The sequence below is a fragment of the Monodon monoceros genome, unplaced genomic scaffold (assembly GCF_005190385.1).
Source record: "Monodon monoceros isolate NGI ecotype Baffin Bay Population unplaced genomic scaffold, NGI_Narwhal_1 Super_Scaffold_21, whole genome shotgun sequence".
Lineage (NCBI taxonomy): Eukaryota > Metazoa > Chordata > Mammalia > Artiodactyla > Monodontidae > Monodon > Monodon monoceros.
This window is the reverse complement of record NW_021703778.1, coordinates 27,242,469-27,260,309: the sequence shown is the minus strand read 5'-3', so window position 1 is coordinate 27,260,309 and position 17,841 is coordinate 27,242,469. Positions and strand designations below refer to the sequence as shown.

The window sequence follows — 17,841 nt, the reverse complement described above, 5'->3', positions numbered from 1 at the left end:
TGACTGGCAGGCGCGTGGGTGACTCACCAAGTGCACCAGGAGGGCCCTGGACTAGGGCGCCAGGTAAGGTGATACCCCTCGGGGCGGGGGTGGATGCACACCCGAGTCTTTAGACGTGAGCTGAGTCTGCCCCTGCTGTGCACCTGCAGGAGGTGGAGGAGGGAATTCAGTTCCTTTCAAGGCAGGGCCGGCAGTTTCCTTTCAGCCTGACGGGGTGGAGGAGTCAGATCCCGGAGGGGTGGAGGAGTCAGATCCCGGAGTCAGAGTTGATGCTGTTCCCCAGCCCCACGTCCTCCAGGCCTGTCCACCGCACCCGCTGCCCCGCGGCCTTGGTGCAGCCCCACCGCCGGGGTGAGTGGAGAGCAGACGTCAGGACACCTCTGTCCCTTTGCTCATGCATTTCCATAAAGGTCCTAAAAACTGCTTTAACAAAAGTGATTTAAAATAATAATGACTATAAAGCATAGGTAGGTCAGAGTCACCTTTTATTTTTAAAATACATGTTCTAGGATTAATAGGTAAAATAAGCATTCATAGCATTAGAAAGTCTTAACTATAATCTCGTCTGACTTGCCAGGCAAAATTGTAATGATATATATGATCACATATACATATGATCAAGAGTTTTGCAAAAAAATAATAATGGTCGGAAAAGCACAGAGCTCAGTGTCAGGAGGCCTAAGGCTGGGCCAAGTCCCATGGAGTCAGGGTCATCTGCTATCTAACTATCCACGACGGGTCCTTGGCAATGCTCTCATTGTCTGGTCCGAGCACAGCTATGCCATGTGTGCTCCTCCCGGTGCCCAGGTACCTGCAGGTGGACGGGTGGGGGTCACCCAGGCAGCAGCAGGGGGCGCAGGGTCTGGGCACTAAACCACCTGGCCCCTACTCACCTGTTGCTCACGTCAACCAGATCTTCGTGGCTGACAGCGAAGAGCTGCTCGCGGTGCGCCTGCTTCGCCTCATCCGAGAGGCCATACAGGAAGCAGTCCAGGCCTGAGTGAGCACAAGCGACAGGATGGAGGGGCATGTGGCCACCTTGGCCCTTTACAGCCTGTTTCCACCAAAGGTCACACCACTGCCTGTCACGCGCCCGCTCTCCTCCCGACTCGGCTGAGATGCACGGTCTCGTGGAGGCTGGGAGGGCGCGAGCCCGGGGAGCCGCGTGGGGTCCCGGCTGTTGACACCACGGCTCGAGGCACGTTACCTATGCCAGATACCTTTGTCTGAAGGAGCCACCGGAGCATCCACGGCGGCGAAGACAGAGAGCTTTGCCTCGTTGATGTCCTGCTGCGTGAACCTCCCAGACTTGGCCCAGTCGACGGCCCTCAGGAAGGACTGCAGCGTCTCCGTGGAATGCGGGTCCCTGGAGACCCAAGGAGTCAGACTCACATGTTTGGCAGAAAAAGTATAGGGGACACCCAGGCACGACTTCAGTTCTTCCATGCTTCGGGGTTGTTAATGCTGTTTTAACAGTCCAGACAACCCAGTACTCTGGAAATTGACATGTGGCCACACAAGCCACCGACACTCTCCGTGCAGACCTCACCTGTCACCCGCACTTTGCCACCTGATCACTGACTACACTGCTGTGTCCCAGGACAGGAGAGCCGGGGGACCGGCCGGAAGGAACAGAAGACGCTCATAAGATGCACCCAGACGGCGCAATGATCACCCCTCAGAGGCCAGTTTCCAGGGTCCTCCCCTGAACAGAAAGAGCTCCAAGGCCCCTCATTCACACGTGCATGTCCTGAGGGCATCTTGTGGGAAACGCCTCGTTTTTCATGTCCCTCGAGACCCGCAGCCCCTGCATGACCACATCAGTCCATGTCACGGGACATGAAGCAGTCGGGGGCGGCAGCAGGGCCACAGAACAAAGACGTAAAAGGGCGGAACAGTCTGGGCCTGAAGACCTAGCCCAGCCCCGGAGAGCTTCCAGGTCATCTTACACACCCTGGTTACCAAACCCCAGAGCTATTTTCTGTCCCCTCCCGCTGTCCCTAAGGCCTGCAGCCTAAACGAGCTTGCTGGGTGGGGTTACACGCCGGCCCAGCGAAGACAGCGGAAGCGTTTTTCTGAAGATCACTCCGCGTGAGAACACTGGGGCCAGACGGCCCGACTCACCTGTATGAGTAGAGCGTGAAGATCCCGCCGTAGCTGAGTCTGGCGCCTCCACCATAAGCACCGCCTTTTTCTCGAATTTCCGTGTGCAAGAATTTCGCTGTCATCAAGCGTGCCAGGATCTTGAGACTGAAAAAAACGCAGCTGGCAGGGCAGTACTGAATATGTAACACACAGTAACCCAAGACAATGGCAAGTGTGTCTGAGAACAAAATTTAGAACCAAGTAAAGTGATACATACATCATGACCCTTTTTAAATTTTAAAATAGGAGAAAAACGTGAGGAAGATGAACTTTCAGAGGCTTGGGTGACGGAGACAGGAACTTCCCTCCTGCTTGACCTGCTGCGGCACACGGAACGTTTAGCAGTGAGTGGTTTCCATGATGCAGGCGAACGTGTGGCCTATCACTTACTTAAACCCCTGTGTCAGCTGTGCGCTCATGCGTGTACACACGAGGCGTCCCTCCCTCAGAAAACACTCTAACAGCGTGAGCTTCTATCAGAGGTCCCACGTCCCCAAGACTTCCATCGTGAGCAGTGACAGCTGCTGCCCCAGCACAGCCGAGGTGGTTCCGGAAGGACAGCAGCCAGGCCGACCCGACGGGGGCCTTGCCCACTCACGCCCCCCAGCCCCTCGACTGGTCTTTTCTACAACAGAGCAGGCAACGCAGGCAGAGGGGACGCGGGTGCAGGAGTGAACCCGAGGCTCCGGGAGAGGGTGGAGACCCCGTGCAGATAGGCCCTGATCCCCAACAGGGACAGGGGGGTCCACCCTCCACGCATCTTTTTTCAGAAACTTATTTCTGTTACGTAAGGGAAATTATAAAATACAAAAGAATGGAAAAAACACCTATGATCCCAGCACCCAGGAGTAGGTAGGTACCTCTTGTTTTTGTTTCTGAACCTACATCTTTCTATTCAACATTGAAACACACGTTCCTACTCCTGAGGGCCTGGCAGAGTGTCTGATTCCTGTAAACACGGAAACAAGCTGATGGAAAAGAGGAGCTGTGATGACACTTCCCACAGACACACTTTCCCGTGAGCCCGGTGGCAGCGCCGCACCTGCTCTGCACCCACCATTAAGAGTCCCGACGGAGCCCCACCCCCTCGCACCTGGCGTGGGCCGGGGCCGCGTACGGGGCAGTCCGGATACACTCGGCTACGTAGTTGACCGGGAACGGGAGCTGGAAGTGCGTCTTCATCGGGCAGGGCTTGAAGGTGGGGTCCTAGGGGCAGAGGCCGTCACCACGTGTGGCCCAGGGGCCAGCTGGGCAGGTGCCCCCGAGTACCCAGCCCCCCCCGCACTGTGACACCCTGAGTGGCACTAGCCACGTCCCCACATGTAACAGCCAGGCACTGATAACCTCGTCCTGCACAACCTCACCTCACAGCTGAATGAGGTATCCTACCCCCAACCCAGACTCCCCTGGGACCATCTCATGCCATGCCACTCCCAGGGCAGTGTGTGTGACCTTGCTCGGTCACTCCCCAAGGACAAGCCAGGCCAGCCACCAGAGCTCAGGGGCAGCAGGGCGCACAGGAGGGGAGGTGACCCCTATGTGGCAGTGACGTTTAAACACAGGTGGACTGAACACGAGGCGTCCACACAGACAGCACCTGGCGGTCCTACCCGACACCACCCAGCTGGTGACGGAAGGGCACACGGATGCGCAGCGGGCAGGGCATTAAGCAGAAGGGACTCACCGTCACCAGCTTCCTCGTGAATGGGGAGTGCCTGCCAGGTCCCTTAGGTGCAGGTTTCTGAAAGTAAAATGTTTCCCAGAGAAATGAGTAAATACCTAAGCTCACGTGGGCAGGTAAGGTACGTTCTAGGAAGTGCACAGAGCTCACGACAAGCGTCAGGGTACATCTGCTCAAGGCTCCCAGCTCTGAGGCTGCTGCATCCCCAGCCCAAGTGGTCCTCCAATCAGGAGACTTCACTGCAAGGCTCAAGTGGCTACAGGGGAGCACAGGATCGAAGGCCAAACTACAGGGTTTGGATTCACTGGGGTTCCTGGCCCCACGGGCAGGCGGGCGGGCAGGGGGCACAACCTCACCTCCACCACATGTGGGCGCGCAGGCTTCCACTCCTTCTTACTCCGGCTGAGGGTCCTGAGGAAGTTGTCCACCGAATTCTCCACCTGAGACATTTGCTGGGGAGTAGCATTCACGGAACATCTGTTTTAAAAAGTCTATGTGCAGAAAACCATTACTATGAAAAATAAAAATGTTACATTTTGCATAATTAAAACAAAAATGACTCACATACAAAATAATGCTCAAAAGTGTAAAAACGTTTACATGTAAAAACAAAAACCGAATAAAACAGCAGCCAAACAAGGCAACACTACAGCCGTCTTCCTTCACCACGTTTTCCAGGTACAAAAAAGCCTGTCCCTTATCTCAGTGTGTTACAGACAATAAGCAGCCAGCTCCGCTAAACTCTGTGCTCTCCTGAGAACAAGGAGGACGCAGAGACTAGATCTCCAACAGTGCCTTCAGGGCTACAGTATCAGAGTAATTATTGTCTGGAACAGAATGAACCAGTCATTAAAGTAGAAAAGTGTGAGTAGGCAAAGAACTGCCACGCTCCCCAAAAACATTTCTCTGTGGCTCTTCTGAACTCTACAGAATCACAGACACCATCATACATACAGTACACTGACAAATTGTATCCTTTCTGGTTTTGGCCATAAATACTAAGTCTATTTTCGTTGAAATAACAGGTACCATGACAACAACGTGTTCTAGGCTCTAGACCAACTGCTTTGCAAACATGCTCTCCTTCCTTGCCCTAAATCTGCAAAGGACTATTTCATGGAGGAAACAGAGAAGGGCCCCGTGGTTAAGTTCCCTGAGACACCAGCCGTGAGTGCACGGGTGGCCCAGGAACTAACTGCTGGCCAGAGGCCCCAACCTCCTGCTGCCCAGATGGTCCGGGAGAGCCTGCTAGTGACTCCCAAGAACTGCCGGGCCAACGTCCTGGGGCGTGTTCCACGGAGGGAGATGCAAGCTCATCTAAGGCAGCAGCGCTGGCGGTGAGGCGGGTGCTGCCACCTCAACAGCTGTCGTCCCCTTTAAGTCTCGTTCGTGTCACAACCTGAGCTGAAGGCCGACCACGTGCAGAGGCTGGTGTTCACCCCAAACTGGTGCACAATTACTCTCACAAGAACCTCTGCGCTTTCACCGTGGCCTCGGGCAAGAGGACCTCGGCGGGGTCTCGCTGATGCTCATTTACGGAACATCGGCTGTTGACTCGTGCAGCAGGGAGTCCACCTGTGGCTCCAGGTTAAAGCAGCCTGCCCTCCTCCCCACCTCCCAAGACACTTGTTCAAATTCTGTATAAAACAGCTCTTTCATGGTTAGAACGTCTGGAGTCTAGAACGGTTCTGTAGTCTCCCAAGCGTTTCCTAAAAGCGTCTACAACTCCACGTAGTGACACAGGATGAGGGTGGAGTCTCTGCTTAGAAACAAACTGCAACCCCACCTGAAGTTATCACGGTTCAAAAGATGCTTCCTGATGCGTGGGAGCTTCCTCAGGATGGGCTTGATGTCCGTCATCTCTGCGATTCTCTTCATGAGCCTCACCTAAGCCAGAGAACTGACAGGTAGAGATAGATGCGCCCTTGGCCTGAACCAGACTTCCCTGATACGGGGTCCTGCGGGGACACGGGGTGGGGCAGCGGCAGGGCCAGGTTCTGTGCTCGTGGGGGACGCGTACTTGCTCGGCTGCGGGGTGGGGGAGGGGCTGCAGGCTGGAAGGAGGAGGGTGAGCGAAAAAACTTTTTCCCCATGAAACTTGGCCAGTTTGAGTGAGCCTTCCTGAGACACGAACAATCTCTTACGAGCCCCGGAGACCCAGCCGCCCCTGAGCGCGTCACCTGGTCCATCCCCCCAAAGATCTCCTGCAGGTCCCCCGCAGGTGCCAGCGTCCTGCCTGCCCTGATGGACGCGTAGAGGTGGCCTGCGTCGGGGACCCCGTTGGACAGCTCCTGAGCTGTCATCTTCACCAGCACTCGGAAGTGCTCCTCGGCCTCAAAGCAGGGGCTGCGGAGAAAGAAAAGGTAGTAAATGAGACCCAGCCACGCCCCCTTCAACAGCAGGGAAATTTGCTAAGTGTAGGTTCTTAGATGATGTAAACCGCCCCTGGAGATGTCACGAGTCCACAGGAGTCACGGGGAAAGAAACCAACAACCAACAAAGGCATGCGGCTTCCGCTCTCAGGACCCGGCAGACTCAGGTCTCTGGCATGTCTGGGGATTTACGTCTTTGCAAATACTTACTTGTTAAAGATTTCACTCCACAGATGCATCATGTCTGGTAGGTTTCTATCAAGGCAGAAAGATGAAAAGAGCACACCCTAAATCATGACAGAAGAAAAAGAATAAGAAATTAATTATGATATAATTTAAAAGAAAAAAAGACGCAGGAGAAGCCAACCCTCACCACTCTGTGCTGAGGAAACGGCTACCTGCTCGTAGGTGTCGAGGTGTGAGTCGTCGGGGAGCACGTGGGGGGCAGCAGCCAGGCCCCCCGTCTTCAGGTCCACCTGCTGGGCCAGCTCCCTGTAGTCGAGGGCGCCGCAGCCCAGCCTGTGCAGGGAGAGCGTGGAGTCACCAGGGAGGGCCGGGTTCCCATGCAGCATGTCCCCCCAACCACTGCCTGCCAGCCCAGCAGCTGCTCCCGCCCCCACCCCCAAACTCTGCAGGCTGCAGCCGCTCTGGTCAGGTAGTCTTGGGGGTGAAATGTGAAGAATGAGCCTTAAGAAAAGAAAGTCACTTCGACTTCTTTTGTAGGAAACTTTCTAATCGCTGTTCCTAATGTAAGAACTAATTCAAGCCAAGGCGATGACTGAGTTTTCCTGAATCCACGCCGCCGTGGAAGGGCAGGCGGTGGGAGCCATACTGATAAAAGGGCAGAGAACTCGGGAAAGGTTCACCTCCTCCGGGGGTGACCCCAGGCCTACACGTCATATTTAAAGGCTTACATTTTCTGATGAAAATAATCATCTCTTCATAATCTTAAAAAGAAACTCAGTTGTTGAGATATAGCTATATCTGTAATACCTTGTGCTCTACATTTATAAATATTTTAATGTACTGTATTTTAGTAAGAAAGTATGATTACCATAAGGAAAATTCTCAACAAATACACAATCCACCTTTCTGTAACACTACGGGATTTGAAAATTAAAATGACTCACTGAAAATTGATTACTGATACACTGAAACAACACACACAGAAAACATCCACTAATAAATATGAGATGACGTGCAGAGTTCTATAAATGCGTGTCTTCGCCCCAGAAGGAGCCCCTTACTTGGTGAGGACGTTGCAGAAGAGGGGCACATAGGGCCGGAGCTCCTCGGGCAGGGTGTTCAGACTCGAGAAGGCTCTGAAGTAGATCACGCCATTGGTGGGCTGCGTGCAGTACTGGACGGGTGTGTCCCCAGCTGCAGGAGGAAAGGCACTTCTTTATAATTTTTACCAGTAAAGTTTTAACCATGTAACCATCATTTAATATTTTTTAAATGCTAAAGCTTTTCAAGGATGATGGTTTACATTTTATATTAGCAAAATAACACTATTCATTTGCCATAATTCAGACAAATTTCCCTCTTGGACTTTCATTACAACAAAAGCTGAAAGTCTTCAACGCTACGTAATCCTTGCGCTTCGTGAAAAACGAGAGCAGAGTATGAACGTTCTTGGGGTTTTCTAAACACCCCACAGTCCAGCTGCAGCCCAGCCGCCCTCCCCGCCTGCACCCAGACCCTCCTGGGTATCGGCAGGGACTCTGGCAGGCCACTCCCACAACAGGTGACCTCACTTTCACCCACCCCAAATGCAACTCACCCCCTAACAAGTCCTGTCCCCAAACCCGAGGACCCTCATGACCCACAGCACAGTGGAACCCACCACGCTCGACACCCCAGGCCTCTGTGGCCCCAGGTCCCTAACAACTGTGTGTTCTACTTTTTACACCCCGAGCGCAGTACCCTGAACCAGCGGAGGAGCTAAGGCGCCTACTGATGACAAATCACTTCACTGATTCCTTCCTTGAACACAATGAACTTCACTGATAAACCAAACCTGAGGGGGTTAAACGATCAGTGGCACATGAACCCCACTTCCCAGAAGCCTGGGCCGGAGAGGAGGCCTAATGTACATGCGCAAATGAATGCATCAGGTGTGGTAAATGGGACGGGCCCCGGGACGACAACAACAGGCATGTCACACAAGTCAAAGGGATGCTCGCGCACAGCCTGAATCCTAAACTAGACGCGGGAACCAGTGAAGGTGTAAGGCTGTTGTCAGACCTGCTCAGGAAGGAGCAGCAAAGTCTCATCACAGCCATGTAGAGAAGCATCAGCACCACAGGGCATGTCTGTGTCCAGCAGAAGCGAGTGATGCGCGCAGACGTGGGCGGACGCCAGGAAGGAGCGGTTGCCACCCCCTCCGTGCCCCACAATGCGACACCTAGTGCTGTGGGCCCCTGGACCCCGGCTGGGCTAAGGAGTGGGTGTGGGCAAGGGGCCCAGAGGACACCTGTGCCCTTGAGAACTGCATGAACACACACACAGCGGAACCTGAGGCCTCCCCGCCCCCAGAGGCAGCTCGGCCCTGTCGGACCCACCCGGGGAAAAACACACACAGGCCCTCAAGTCCACATCTGCCATCGCTGAGCTGGACTAGGAACGGGGCTTGAACGTCCTATGAAGACACCCACTGGTGATTCTCCCCCTGTGGACGCTGAGACACAGCCTAAACCCCAGCCGGGGCACCAAGACCCGCCACCGACCTGCCAGAGCCACCTCCACCTCAGTGAACGGGATGCGGGGCTCGATGTCCGACACCTTCAACGCGGGCAGACACGACGCGTCCTGAGGTTGGCTTTGCTGAGCCTGTAATTCCAAACCTAAGAGGGGAATAAACATCCAGGATGATACTTAGAAGCTCTTACTCAGTTCAGCTCCTATTTATTAACTTACATTAAGGCTCAGCCTCTCCCATGCCAAGCGTGGGGAGCCTGTCAGCACTGGGGTTCAGGTTTCCCAGGAAACCAGATTTAGAAGCATAATAACCAGCTCGGCAGGCAGCTCTCTTCCTAATTCTCATTCTCAGCAATTTAAGAGAAGGATTTTGCTGGGGGAAGGGGGGAGCAGTTTGCTCCAGCAGTTTCCCCTCTGCCCCCAACCAAAATTTTCTACTAGAGACTGAACTAGTGGATTAAAACTTACTAACTTTTGTGCCTGTTTATTCTTATGTCATTTTCACAAACCTCAGCAATATGCTTCTGTAATTACATAAAGTTCACAAATTACAAAAATGGGTAAAATACATTTTCTGGGCCTGATCAGAGGGTAGATGCCCCCTTTGTACAGACTGGGCAGCCCATGGGGAGGGGCCCCAGGCTGTAGCTGGGGGACGTCACGGGGTAAAGTCAGCGCTCCCGCTGTCACCTCACCCCCCACGCCTACCTCCCCGAGTCCCCAGCACTGGGTCCCCGGCCCGCAGAGGGGTTTCGGCGCAGCTGCTCCCAGGGACCCACCTGTGCCCCGTGGAAGCCCGAGGACCTGGCTCCCCATGCTCTGAGGAACCCCCTGCACTTTCAAGGCCCCCCGACCTGGCCGTCTCCCCACAGTCAAGCAGAGCACCCCAACGCCACCCCTCAGACGCTTCATTCTCTGCGTTTGGCCTCCTGTCCTTGTCCTGGAGAACACGCCCACCGGCCCCAGCTCAGCTGCTCCCATCTGGATGCTGCTCCTCTTGGGGGGGGAAATGCATCAGGGCAGCAGAGGCTGCGAGCACTCTCCTCCACCAGACACAGGCTCCCAACGGTCCAGCCACGGCCCTTCACACGATACACACAGACCCCCAAACTGGAAGATTGTTTGATGTTTCCAATAAATTAATCTCCCATTCCCACTTCTCATTGGTGTTCATCTCCAGATTGGACCCTGACTCACTGATTCTTTGCACTGAAGTCCACACTCAAGACTTACTGACCTAACAGTAAATGCTCTAGCACTGTGTCCTCCCTAAGGGGCTGTGCAGTGATCTGGAAGACAGAAACACGCTCTTTAACCAGGCCCTGCATCCCTTCACACGTACCTCCACGGCCAGGCCAGACGCCTGACAACTCAGGGAACGCACGGTCTGTGCTGAGGCATGGAATTACCTTCTGTGCCACAAATGGCTATAAGCACAGACGGAAGATGGGTGGGACCACATCAAACTAAAAAGCTTCTGACAGCAAAGGAATCTGTCAACATGAAAAGGCATGTACACAGCGGGAGAGAAAACTTGCAAATCAAATATTATCTGGTAAGGGGCTAATATCCAAAATATTTAATGAACTCAATAGCAAAATACAAACGATCCAATTAAAAAATGGGCTGAGGACCTAAACAGGCATTTCTCCAAAGAAGCACACAGATGGCCAACAGCTATAAGAAAAGGTGCTCAACATCACTCTTCAGGGAAATGCAAATCAAAACACATGAGACATCACCTCACACCTGTCAGAACAGCTATAATAAAAAAGACAAGAGATAACAAGTGTTGGTGAGGATGTGGAGAAAAGGGAACCATTGTGCACTGATTGTGGGGATGTAAATTGGTGCAGCCACTATGGAAAACAGTATGGCAGTTCCTCAAAATATTAAAACTAGAACTACCATATGACCCAGCACTCCTACTCCTGCTTATTTATCTGAAGAAAATAAAAACACTAATTTGAAAAGATATATGCACACCAATGTTCACAGCAGTACTATTTACAACAGCCAAGATATGGAAACAAACTAAATGTCCATTGACAGATGAATGGGTAAAAAAAGATGTGATACACACACACACACACACAGTGGAACACTACACAGTCACAAAGGAGGAAATGCTGCAATTTGCTACAATGTGGATGAACCTTGAGAGTATTATGCTTAGTGAAATAAGTCAGATAGAGAAAAATAAATACCTATGAACTCACTTATAGGTGCAATCTACAAAATAAAAACACAAAAAAGCAAGCTCATATATACAGAGAACAGACTGGTGGTTGTGGGGTGGGGGAATGGATGAAGGGGTCAAAGCTACAAGTTTGCAGTTCTAAGTAAGCCCTGAGGGTGTAATGTACAGCACTGTTACTAAAGTCAGTAATACTGTATTGAGATTTGAAAACTGCTAAGATGATAAAATTTAAAAGTTCTCATCACAAGACAAAAAACTACATGTGATGACAGATGTTAACTAGACTAATTGTGGTGACCATCTCACAATATACAAATGTATCAAATCAGTAAGTCATACATCTGAAACTAATACATTACGTCAGTTTTTCCTCAATTAAAAAAAAAACTTAAAAAAAGGAAGATGGAACTTGTCAATTGGCACTCACAAAGCAGAAGTTTATCATATTAATCACAATTAGCATGTTAAATTTATGGAAGACATTTGTAGCAACATGGATGGACTTCGAGATTATCATATTAAGTGAAGTCAGACAAAGAAAGACAAGTATCATATGATATTACTTATATGTGCAATCTAAAATATGATACAAATGAACTTACAAAACAGACACACAGACATAGAAAACAAACATCTGGTTACCAAAGGGAAAGGGAAGAGGGATAAATTAGGAGTTTGTGATTAGCATACACACTACTATATATAAAATAGATAAACAACAAGGTCCTACTGTATAGCACAGGGAACTATATTCAGTATTTCATAATAGATTGGTTCAAGATGGCAGAGTACAAGGACGTGCGCTTACTCCCTCTTGTGAGAGCACGGGAATCACAACTAACTGCTGAACAATCATCAACAGGAAGACACTGGAACTCAACAAAAAAGATACCCCACGTCCAAAGACAAAGGAGAAGTCACAATGAGATGGTAGGAGGGGTGCAATCACAGTAAAATCAAATCCCATAACTGCTAAGTGGGTGACTCACAGACTGGGGAACACTTATACCACAGAAGTCCACCCACTGGAGTGAAGGTTCTGAGCCCCACGTCAGGCTTCCCAACCTGCGGGTCTGGCAACGGGAGGAGGAATTCCTAGACAATCAGACTTTGAAAGCTAGCAGGATTTGACTGCAGGACTTCGACAGGACTGGGAGAAACGAGACTCCATTCTTGGAGGGCACACACAAAGTAGTGTGTGCATCGGGAAGGAGCAGTGACCCTATAGGAGACTGAACTAGACCTACCTGCTAGTGTTGGAGGGTCTCCGGCAGAGGCGGGGGGGGGTGGCTGTGTCTCACCGTGGGGACCAGGACACTGGCAGCAGAATTTCTGGGAAGTACTCCTTGGCGTGAGCCCTCCCAGAGTCTGCCATTAGCCCCACCAAAGAGCCAGTAGGCTCCAGTGTTGGGTCGCCTCAGGCCAAACAACCAACAGGGAGGGAACCCAGTCCCACCCATCAGCAGACAAGCAGATTAAAGTTTTACAGAGCTGTTCACACCAGAGCAACAGCCAGCTGTACTCACCACCAGTCCCTCCCATCAGGAAACTTGCGCAAGCCTCTAGATAGCCTCATTCACCAGAGGGCAGAAAGCAGAAGCAAGAACTACAATCCTGCAGCCTGTGGAACAAAAACCACATCCACAGAAAGATAGACAAGATGAAAAGGTAGAGGACTTTGTACCAGATGAAGGAACAAGATAAAACCACAGAAAAACAACTAAATGAAGTGGAGATAGGCAACTTTCCAGAAAAAGAATTCAGAATAATGATAGTGAAGATGATCCAGGACCTTGGGAAAAAGAATGGAGACAAAGATCAAGAAGATGCAAGAAATGTTTAAAAAACACCTAGAAGAATTAAAGATCAAACAGATGAACAATACAATAACTGAAATGAAAACTACACTAGAAGGAATCAATAGCAGAATAACTGAGGCAGAAGAACGGATAAGTGACCTGGAAGACAGAATGGTGGAATTCACTGCCGAGGAACAGCATAAAGAAAAAAGAATGAAAAGAAATAAAGACAGCCTAAGAGACCTCTGGGACAACATTAAATGCAACAACATTTGCATTATAGGGGTCCCAGAAGGAGAAGAGAGAAAGGACATGAGAAAATATCTGAAGAGATTATAGTCGAAACTTCCCTAACATGGGAAAGGAAACGGCCACCCAAGTCCAGGAAGTGCGGAGAGTCCCAGGCAGGATAAACCCAAGGAGAAACACACCGAGACACCTAGTAATGAAATTGACAAAAATTAAAGACAAAGAAAAATTATTGAAACCAACAGGGAAAAACGACATAACATACAAGGGAACTCCCATAAGGTTAACAGCTGATTTCTCAGCAGAAACTCTACAACCCAGAAGGGAGTGGCATGATATATTTAAAGTCATGAAAGGGAAGAACCTACAACCAAGGTTACTCTACCCAGCAAGGATCTCATTCAGATTCGTTGGAGAAATCAAAAGCTACAGACAAGCAAAAGCTAAGAGAATTCAGCACCATCAAACCAGCTCTACAACAAATGCTAAAGGAACTTCTCTAAGTGGGAAACACAAGAAAAGAAAAGGATCTACAAAAACAAACCCAGAACAATTAAGAAAATGGTCATAAGAACATACATATCGATAATTACCTTAAAAGTGAATGGATTAAATGCTCCAAGCAAAAGACACACGCTCGCTGAATGGATACAAAAACAAGACACATATATATGCTGTCTACAAGAGACCCACTTCAGACCTAGGGACACATTCAGACTGAAAGTGAGGGGATGGAAAGAGATGTTCCATGCAAATGGAAATCAAAAGAAAGCTGGAGTAGCAACTCATATCAGATAAAACAGACTTTGAAATAAAGAATATTACAAGAGACAAGGAAGGACACTACATAATGATCAAGGGATCAATCCAAGACATAATAATTAGAAATATATATGCACCCAACATAGGAGGACCTCAATACATAAGGCAACTGCTAATTAAAAGAGGAAATCGACAGTAACACAATAATAGTGGGGGACCTTAACACCTCACTTACCCCAACGGACAGATCATCCAAACAGAAAATTAATAAGGAACATGAGCTTAAAATGACACAATAGACCAGATAGATTGAATTGATATTTATAGTACAGTCCACCCAACAGCAGATTACACTTTCTTCTCAAGTGCGCATGGAACATTCTCCAGGATAGATCACATCTTGGGTCACAAATCAAGCCTCAGTAAATTTAAGAAAATTGAAATCATATCAAGCATCTTTTCTGACCACAACACTATGAGGTTAGAGATCAATTTCAGGGAACAAAACCATAAAAAACACAAACACATGGAGGTTAAACAATATGTTACTAAATAACCAAGAGATCACTGAAGAAATCAAAGAGGAAATCAAAAAATGCCTAGAGAGAAATTACAACGAAAACACAATGATCCAAAACCTATGAGATGCAGCAAAAGCAGTTCTAAGAAGGAAGTTTATAGCAATACAAGCTTACCTCAAGAAACAAGAAAAATTTCAAAAACACCATCTAACGTTACACCTAAAGGAACTAGAAAGAACAAACAAAACCCAAAGTTAGTAGAAGGAAAGAAATCATAAAGATCAGAGCAGAAATAAATGAAATAGAAACAAAGAAAACAATAGCAAAGATCAATAAAACTAAAAGCTGTTCTTTGAGAAGATAAACAAAATTGACAAACCATTAGCTAGACTCATCAAGAAAAAGAGGGAGAGGACTCAAATCAATAAAATTAGAAATGAAAAAGGAGAAGTCACAACAGACACCGCAGAAATACAAAGCATCCTAAGAGACTACTACAAGCAACTCTATGCCAATAAAATGGACAGCCTAGAAGAAACAGACAAATTCTTAGAAACGTATAACCTTCCAAGACTGAAGCAGGAAGAAAAAGAAAATATCAACAGACCAATCACAAGTAATAAAGTTAAAACTGTGATTAAAAATCTTCCAACAAACAGAAGTCCAGGACCAGATGCCTTCACAGGTGAATTCTACCAAACATTTAGAGAAGAGCTAACACCCATCCTTCTCAAACTCTCCCAATACACTGCAGAGGAAGGAACACTCCCAAACTCATTCTATGAGGCCACCACCACCCCGATAGCAAAACCAGACAAAGATACTACAAAAAAATAAATTACAGACCAGTATCACTGATGAATACAGATGCAAAATTCCTCAACAAAATACTAGGAAACAGAATCCAACAACACATTAAAAGGATCATACACTATGATCAAGTGGGATTTATCCCAGGGACGCAAGGATTCCTCAATACACGCAAATCAATGTGTTACACCATATTAACAAATTGAATAAAAACCATATGATCATCTCAATAGATGCAGAAAAAGCTTTTGACAAAATTCAACACCCATTTATGATAAAAAAACTCTCCAGAAAGTGGGCATAAAGGGAACCTACCTCAACATAATTAAGGCCATATATGACAAACCTACAGCAAACATCATTCTCAATGGTGAAAACCTGAAAGCATTTCCTCTAAGATCAGGAACAAGACAAGGAAGGATGTCCACTCTCGCCACTATTATTCAACATAGTTTTGGAAGTCCTAGCCATGGCAGTCAGAGAAGAAAAAGAAATAAAAGGAATACAAATTGGAAAAGAAGAAGTAAAACTGTCACTGTTTGTAGATGACATGATACTCTACATAGAGAATCCTAAAGATGCCACCAGAAAACTACTAGAGCTAATCAATGAATCTGGTAAAGTTGCAGGATACAAAATTAATGCACAGAAATCTCTTGCATTTGTATACACTAAAGATGAAAAATGGCAAAGAGAAATTAAGGAAACACTCCCATTTACCACTGCAACAAAAAGAATAAAATACCCAGGAATAAACCTACCTAGGGAGACAAAACACCTGTATGCAAAAAACTATAAGACACTGATGAAAGAAATTAAAAATGACACAAAACTTTAGTTTAGTGGAGGGATATACCATGGAGGGATGGAGGGATATACCATGTTCTTGGAATGGAAGAATCAATATTGTGAAAATGACTATACTACCCAAAGCAATCTACAGATTCAATGCAATCCCTATCAAACTACCAATGGCTTTTTTTTTTTTTACAGAACTAGAACAAAAAATCTTAAAATTTGTACAGAGATACAAAAGACCCTGAAGAGCCAAAGCAATCTTGAGGGAAAAAAACAGAGCTGGAGGATTCAGACTCCCTGACTTCAGACTATACTAAGAAGCTACAGTAATCAAGACAATATGGTACGGGCACAAAAACAGAAATACAGATCAATGAAACAGGATAGAAAGCCCAGAGGCAAACCCACGCACCTATGGTCAACTATTCTATGACAAAGGAGGCAAGGATATACAATGGAGAAAAGACAGTCTCTTCAATAAGTGGTGCTGGGAAAACTGGAGAGCTACATGTAAAAGAATGAAATTAGAACACTCTCTAACACCATACACAAAAATAAACTCAAAATGGATTAGAGACCTAAATGTAAGACTGGACACTATAAAACTCTTAGAGGAAAACATAGGAAGAACACTCTGACATAAATCACAGCAAGATCTTTTTTGATCCACCTCCTAGAGTAAAGGAAATAAAAACAAAAAGAAACAGAGACCTAATGAAACTTAAAAGTTTTTGGAAAGCAAAGGAAACTGCAAACAAGATGAAAAGAAAACCCTCAGAATGGGAGAAAATATTTGCAAATGAATCAACGGACAAAGGATTAATCTCCAAAATATATAAATAGCTCATGCAACTCAATATTAAAGAAACAAACAACCCAATCCAAAAATGGGCAGAAGACCTACATAGACATTTCTCCAAAGAAGACATACAGATGGCCAAGAAGCACATGAAAAGCTGCTCAACATCACTAATTATTAGAGAAATGCAAATCAAAACTACAGTGACGTTATCACCTCACACCAGTTAGAATGGGCATCATCAGAAAATCTACGAACAACAAATGCTGGAGAGGGTGTGGAGAAAAGCAAACCCTCTTGCACTGTTGGTGGAAATGTAAATTGATACAGCCACAATGGAGAACAGTATGGAGGTTCCTTAAAAAACTAAAAATAGAATTACCATATGACCCAGCAATCCCACTACTGGGCATATACCTAGAGAAAACCATAATTCAAAAAGACACATGCACCCCAATGTGCATTGCAGCACTATTTACAATAGCCAGGTCAAGGAAGTAACCTAAATGCCCGTCGACAGACAAATGGATAAAGAAGATGTGGTGCACATATACAATGGAGTATTACTCAGCCATAAAAAGGAACGAAATCTGTAGAGATGTGGAGGGATCTAGAGACTGTCATACAGAGTGAAGTCAGTCAGAAAGAGAAAAACAAATATTGTATATTAACGCATATATGTGGAGCCTAGAAAAATGGTACAGATGAACCGGTTTGCAGGGAAGAAATAGACACAGATGTGGAGAACAAACGTATGGACACCAAGGTGTGAATGTGGCGGGGGGTGTGGTGTGACGTGACGAACTGGGAGATTGGGATTGACATATGTACACTAATACGTATAAAATGGATAACTAATAAGAACCTGCTGTATAAAAACATAACATTTTATAATAAACTATAATGGAAAAGTCTGAAAAAATCTATAGCTGTATCTGAATCACTTTGCTGTACACCAGAAACTAACACAACATTGTAAATCAACTATACTTCAATTAAAAAAAA

The 17,841-nt window shown here is 47.4% G+C and overlaps 1 protein-coding gene across 6 annotated transcripts in view; it reads right to left on the bottom strand.

Moving 5' to 3' along the window:
- Positions 1-27: 27 nt before the first annotated feature.
- The window catches only part of PITRM1 (pitrilysin metallopeptidase 1), a 31,921-nt gene continuing 14,107 nt past the window's right edge, over positions 28-17,841 (bottom strand). For 3 of the 6 annotated variants that reach the window (XM_029236738.1, XM_029236737.1, XM_029236741.1), the window contains 13 exons: positions 8,928-9,044; positions 7,446-7,578; positions 6,597-6,717; positions 6,409-6,485; positions 6,007-6,172; positions 5,613-5,713; positions 4,183-4,303; positions 3,830-3,886; positions 3,239-3,351; positions 2,125-2,250; positions 1,221-1,366; positions 894-996; positions 475-811 (listed from right to left, as the gene is read on the bottom strand). In XM_029236738.1, coding sequence (XP_029092571.1) covers positions 718-811; positions 894-996; positions 1,221-1,366; positions 2,125-2,250; positions 3,239-3,351; positions 3,830-3,886; positions 4,183-4,303; positions 5,613-5,713; positions 6,007-6,172; positions 6,409-6,485; positions 6,597-6,717; positions 7,446-7,578; positions 8,928-9,044 — 1,475 coding nt within the window. In that variant the 3' untranslated portion in view covers positions 475-717. Of the gene's footprint in view, positions 144-474; positions 812-893; positions 997-1,220; positions 1,367-2,124; positions 2,251-3,238; positions 3,352-3,829; positions 3,887-4,182; positions 4,318-5,612; positions 6,173-6,408; positions 6,486-6,596; positions 6,718-7,445; positions 7,579-8,927; positions 9,045-17,841 lie in introns of those variants that run through there. The other 3 variants (XM_029236739.1, XM_029236740.1, XR_003795779.1) reach the window with 3 other exon arrangements.